The sequence below is a fragment of the Sciurus vulgaris genome (genome assembly GCF_902686455.1).
Source record: "Sciurus vulgaris genome assembly, chromosome: 15".
NCBI classification, from domain to species: Eukaryota; Metazoa; Chordata; class Mammalia; order Rodentia; family Sciuridae; genus Sciurus; species Sciurus vulgaris.
Genome location: NC_136476.1, coordinates 53634315 through 53640314, shown reverse-complemented (window position 1 = coordinate 53640314; position 6000 = coordinate 53634315). Strand labels below are relative to the sequence as shown.

At 36.0% G+C, this 6000-nt stretch overlaps 1 protein-coding gene across 1 annotated transcript in view; it reads left to right on the top strand.

Annotated features, from left to right (window-relative positions):
• Nucleotides 1-1809: 1809 nt before the first annotated feature.
• The window catches only part of GNE (glucosamine (UDP-N-acetyl)-2-epimerase/N-acetylmannosamine kinase), a 54705-nt gene continuing 50514 nt past the window's right edge, over nucleotides 1810-6000 (top strand). Inside the window, exon 1 of the mRNA XM_079113527.1 lies at nucleotides 1810-1950. Coding sequence (XP_078969653.1) covers nucleotides 1900-1950 — 51 coding nt within the window. The 5' untranslated portion in view covers nucleotides 1810-1899. The remainder of the gene's footprint in view (nucleotides 1951-6000) is intronic.

Sequence of the window (6000 nt, the reverse complement as noted above, 5' to 3'; positions counted from 1 at the left end):
ATTTTGATAGTTTTTCTTTACCGAGTTAAGGAAAATTCCCCATATCCTATGTAACAGAAAGGTCTTTTTTTATGTTTTTAAAATCAGAAATGTATGTAACAAATGCCTTTCAGGATCTAAAATAGATAAGTTTTTCTTTTTTGTTAATACAAGACTATAAATTATATAAAAAGTTTTTCTAAAGTTGAACCATCCATACAGTTGTTCTTGTCATTGGTCATTAGCTACTATTCCTATCATACACTGCTGGATTTATCTACTAATTTTTTTATTTGTGATTCCTTAAATCTATTTTGTGCGATTTTGGTCTGTACTACCCTGTGCTAGTTCAGTAAAACATGCTAGCCTGTGCTTGTCCATATACTTCTCATCCCATTCATTAGTTTTTTTTTTTTCTATTCATTAGTTTTTACAAATAGCAGTACTGTCTTTTATTACAAGTGAATTATTTTTTCAAAAAGCTTTTTATTACTTTTTGTTTTAATAAGTTTATTTATTTATTGGTTCTTTTTAGTTATATATGACAGTAGAATCCATTTTGATATAATTATACAAGCCTGGAATATATCTTACTCTAGTTAGATTCCATTCTTATGGATGTACATGATGGTGGGATTCACTATCTTATTTTCACATAGGTATGGGGAAAATTATGTCAGATTGAATTACTTTGTATTATAGCTTTCCTCACATGGAATATAAAGTCATGTGGTAGATAATTGTGCATGTGAGCACTTACCAATGCAATGGGGAGTCTATTTAACAACAAATAGATCTTTGGTCAGTATCCTTGACAAGTATCTGACCTGGGAACTCTGAGCACCAAAAGCACAAGGCGTTTCCTTTATAAAATGTAGTACATTTTCTCTTCTATGTACTTAGATGAAATGCAACAATACTTATTTTCATTCAATTTCATGAAACTAAAGGTTCCTAATATCTTGATGTCTATGGTTATTAAGGAATCTATGAAAATTTTCCAGTAGAGCCAGGCACAGTGGCACATGCCTGTAACCCTAGCAACTGGGGAGTCTGAGACAGGAGGATCACAAGTTCCAGGCCAACCTCAGCAACTTAGTGAGAATCCTCACTTTAAAATATAAAAAGGGCTGGAATGTAGCTCAGTGGTAAAGTGCTGGTGTTAGATTCCGCAACCATTAAAAAAACAAAAACAAAAACAAAACAAAAAAACTCCAGTTTAGTTCATTTTACTTCTTTGTTCAAAGTCACATCTCAACAAATATTTTGAATGTACCATTGTGTGAAAGCAATATGAAAAAGCTCAGAGTTTGATTATAGGATTTTTAAAATTTTATATTCAGAAACGCAGAAGAGAATTTTTCTCATGGAAAATAAAATCATTGAATAGAATGGCATATCACAAAAAGCAGGACAGGGTGGGGGATGTGGCTCAGTGGTAGAGGCTTGCCTAGTACATGTGAGGCACTGGGTTCCATCCTGGGCACCACATAAAAATAAATAAATAAAATAAAGGTATTGTGTCCATCTACAACTAAAAAATATATAAATATTTTTTAAAAAGGCAGGAAAATAGGGCTGCAGATGTAGTGTGGTGGTAGAACATTTGCCTAGCATGTGTGAGGCCCTGGGTTCCATCCCCAGTGCCACCAAAACACCAAACAACACACACACACACACACAAAAGGAAGTAATACTCAGGTGCTACTGTCCTCCTGCTTACAAGTCACTGTCCAGGAATACAGGAAGAATTCAGAGTCACTTTTTTTTTTCCTTCCTTTTCAGAGAGGCGGGGCTTAAGATTTAGCCCGGAATTCAGATGCTCACTGGTGACTGTTCAGTGACAGCTGAACCAAGAGAACAAACAGCTGCTCTGCCCATTAATTCACACCACATCTGGTACAAAGCTTGTTCTATGGGATGGACACCAACGTGGATCTTCAGAGGGAGTCCTGCTATCTAGGACCTCATGTAAGTAATGTAGCAATTTTGGAGAGCTTTATTACTGATGCTGCTATCAGAAAAAAGGGGGAAATTATAAGAAGGAAGAAGGAAGCTTTGGTTTTAAATCTATCACATCCATTATTTTTTTAATGTCATTTGTTTTTTGTTTCTTGGGTTTTTTTTTTTTTTTTTTTTTTTTTTTACTGCTAACTCAGGTTAGTCATTCTGTGGTTGCTATTGTTTCTCAGTAACTGTGCTGAAACTCATTGCCTCTTTGCATTTCCAAATGGAAAGGAAATAAACTCTTTCCTCCAGGTTCTTGACATGTTCATCCGATACAATGGGTTTACTTTTACTTTTTCAATTCTCTGCTTCATAAATACAGTTTATTTCCAAAGAGTTCAGTGTTTGCTGCAACTATTTTAATATTTTCTTTTTCTTTTGAAAGATGGCATGTAGAACTTCCTAGTTTATATCTTTTTCCCCTAGTTATTTCACTGACCATATGGGAGGGAGATGCATTTACACTGAGTTTATTAGTATCTAAGCCAAAATAAAAGGAAGTTGCCACGTTTAGCCATATATAAATGAATCATATAGTGTGTCATAAAATGTAGTTTATTTAACCTAAATTTTTATTGAGGCATGTGAATGAATATTCATACATTTTAAGAAATCATCACATTCCAATATCACATTTTAAGATCATCTATAGTCAAGGAATGGCTTATAAGAACTTCTCAAATTTGACATTCCTGAATTATTTCCAACAATTTACATTTAGTTGTAGCACTGATGCAGTAACAGAGCTAATTTCAATTTGCCTTCTTCAATGAGAATTTATTTTTCTTTTTTAGTATTAAATTTAAACTCACAGTCAGATTTTCTGAATTTTCTGAGCTTTTAGCTGGAAGGTGTAAGTTTTTTTCATCATGTCTTTGATGAAATCTACCAAGAAATGGTTGTCTCTCTCCACCTATTTTTCAGTGACTCACTTTATTATTATTATGATTTTTTTTTGGTACCAGGGATTGAACACAAGGGTGCTTAACCACTGAGCCACATCCTCAGTCCTTTTTATAGTTTATTTTGAAACAGGGTCTCACTAAGTTGCTTAAGACCTTGCTAAATTGCTGAGGCTGGCTTTGGTACTTGCAATCCTCCTGCCTGAGCCTCCTGAGCTCCTGGGATTACAGGTGTGCGCCACTGCACCCTGCTCACTTTTCTTTTATTGCAGCTTAAAATGACCATTTCATTCACCTGCCTAATATTTGGCAGATTCTCTGAGCACATCAGCTCTGAAAGTCTCTGTGTGATCTTCAAATTACCTTCTAAGGTACTCTCCCATTTAAAAATCCAGTTATATTTTTTAATATTCTTCAATGAAACATTTCTCCTGTCAGGCTGATCTCCTCCTATGCTAGTCTCATTCTCATTTTATTATGTTCAATCATACCATTTTCTCTTGCAGAAAATTCTCTCTTAAAAAATGCAAAATTGATATGATTACATGGTATGCTGAATGTGAGATAAAGGACAGAGAGATGTCAAAGATGCTCTCAGGTTACTGAGTAAATGATAACACAATTTGCTGAGAATGAGAATTGGCAGGAAAGTCCAGGTTTCTAGGGAATAAAAAAACTTAGTTTTGAACAGGTTGATCTGAAGCGCCTATGGGACACATTCCAATAAGTTTGTCCTATAAACGGTTATTGGGTTTGGCCAAAGACTGGGCTAGAGATTCAGATTTAGCAACAATTTAAGTGCATGAGGAAGTTTGGAGGAATATTAAATGAGATACAAGGAAAGTTAAATACAGAATCCTAGGAAAGAATAACTTTTTAAAAGGATTTGAGAAGTATAGTAGCCAAAGAGGCTGTGGGTAGAAAGGAAATCAGGTGTCTCAGAAGTGCAGGAAATAGTACATTTCAAGAATGAGGTAGTGACCAACAATATAAAGGAAGGCTTAAGAGTCATATTTGGCCAAATTATATTGTTATTCTATTGTTATACTGCGTGCATGTGTGAATATGTAACAACAAATGCCATCATTATGTATGATTATAATGCACCAATAAAAAATGAGGAAAGAAAAAAGAAAGGCTTAAGAGAAGAGAAGCTAGAGGGCAGAAAGGTGAGATAGGTGTGTGGGCAGGTGGGAAAATATGAGTTGGAAAAGAGGGAACACGGCCAGGAGAGCATGACTGAATGTTTAACATGGAGCACATCAGACTGAAGTTCCTGGGTTTCCAGAACCCAGAACAGAACTTTACACCTTATTAAATTAAATTTAATAATGTCTGAGAGTCTAATTGTCTAAGACTTGGGCAGCTGCTATATGTAAAGTACAGCTGTCCCTAGGTATCCAATGGGAGATTGGTCCAGGACTCCCTTGGATATCAAAATCTGTGAATGTGCAAGTCCCTTTTATAAAACAATATATAATCCGTATATATCCTCCCATATACTTTAAATCATCTCTAGTTTACCTATAATACTTACTACAATGTAAAGGCTTTGTAAATAGTTGTTATATTGTATTATTTAGAGAACAATGACAAGAGAAAGTCTGTACATTTCAATATGGATGCAGTTTTTTCCCCTGAACATTTTGACTCATAGTTGTTTGTGGATACAGAACACGTAGGTACCAGAGGCTGACTATACTACAAAAGAATTGATCAAGAATAAGAGTATGAGGGCTGGGGTTGTGGCTCAGTGGTACAGTGCTTGCCTAGCATGTTGTGAGGCGCTGGGTTCGATTCTCAGTACTGCACATAAATAAATAAAATAAAGGTCCATCAACAATTTTTTAAAAATATATGAAAAAAGAATAAGAGTATGATAACAACTATAATGCACCAGTAAAAAAATGTGAAGAAAAAAACTGATGAAAAAAGAAGAAGAATAAAAATGTTACAAACTAGGAGTCAGGGGCAGAAAAATCCAGGGAAACAGGTAGGGTAAGAAATATAGTTGGGTGCCTTGGGCTAAGAGTGAGCAGTGTTTTTCAAACAGATGTAACACTTATGGAATAAATCATGCCTATTACAAACCTTTATCTCCAAATCATATCTTTTTCCAGATCCTTAATCTCATGAAAAAGTCTGATAGGTGCTGCAAACTCAACATATCCAAAATTGGTTTGCTAATTTTAGAGTTTGTTAATTGGAGTTTGTTATTCTAGTTTATCCCCAAATCCACTCACCTTGTTTCAGATAACAGTGTTGCCAGTCGAGGTAGAGACTTCATTCTCTTTCATCATTCCGTCACTATCATCTCTCCACAAGTTCTAGTCATTCTCCACATTCTTTTGATTCCATCCTCTTTCTTCCCACTACTATCACTTCGTTTATTTTTTTGTTGCTAACTACTGTGTGTCCAGTCTGGGAGTGTGGGGGTACAGAGGTCAGCCTGGCTTTGGAATGTCCTGGAATATTATCCTTAATGGGTATCTATCTCTTCAGCTAGTCCTTCCTCCTCTTTCCAATCCACCATCTGTAATTTTAATTAAGCAAATCTGAATATGTAACTTCTCTGATTAAAACTGCTCTTAGCTGGGCTCAGTTCAGTGGTGCACACCTATAATCCCAGTGACTCGTGAGGCTGAGGCAGGAGGATCACGAGTTCAAAGCCAGCCTCAGCAATAGTGAGGTGCTAAGCAACTCAGTGAGACCCTGTCTCTAATACAAAAAATAGGGCTGGGGATGTGGTTCAGTGATCCAGTGCCTCTGAGTTCAATCCCCAGTACCAAAATAAACAAACAGTAAACAACAACAAAAAAAACCCTGCTCTCAATTTCAGTGAGGAAAAGCCTGGCCTCTGTATCTGACGTCATGCAGGGCACCTGCTGACCTGGCCTCACTCTGTTTCAACCACGTCTCTAGTTACTTTCTGCTTCCTTGTATCTACCTTATACTATTTCTAAATTTCTTTTTGTTCTTCAATTCACCAGGCTCTTTTAAACTTGATTCATTACAAAGACTGAGCAATGGTATTATACTACTAAGATTATAAGCGTTGATGGTGGAGGATGATGGATGGGGGAACTTGAATACAAGCCATGTGGGCTAGCCA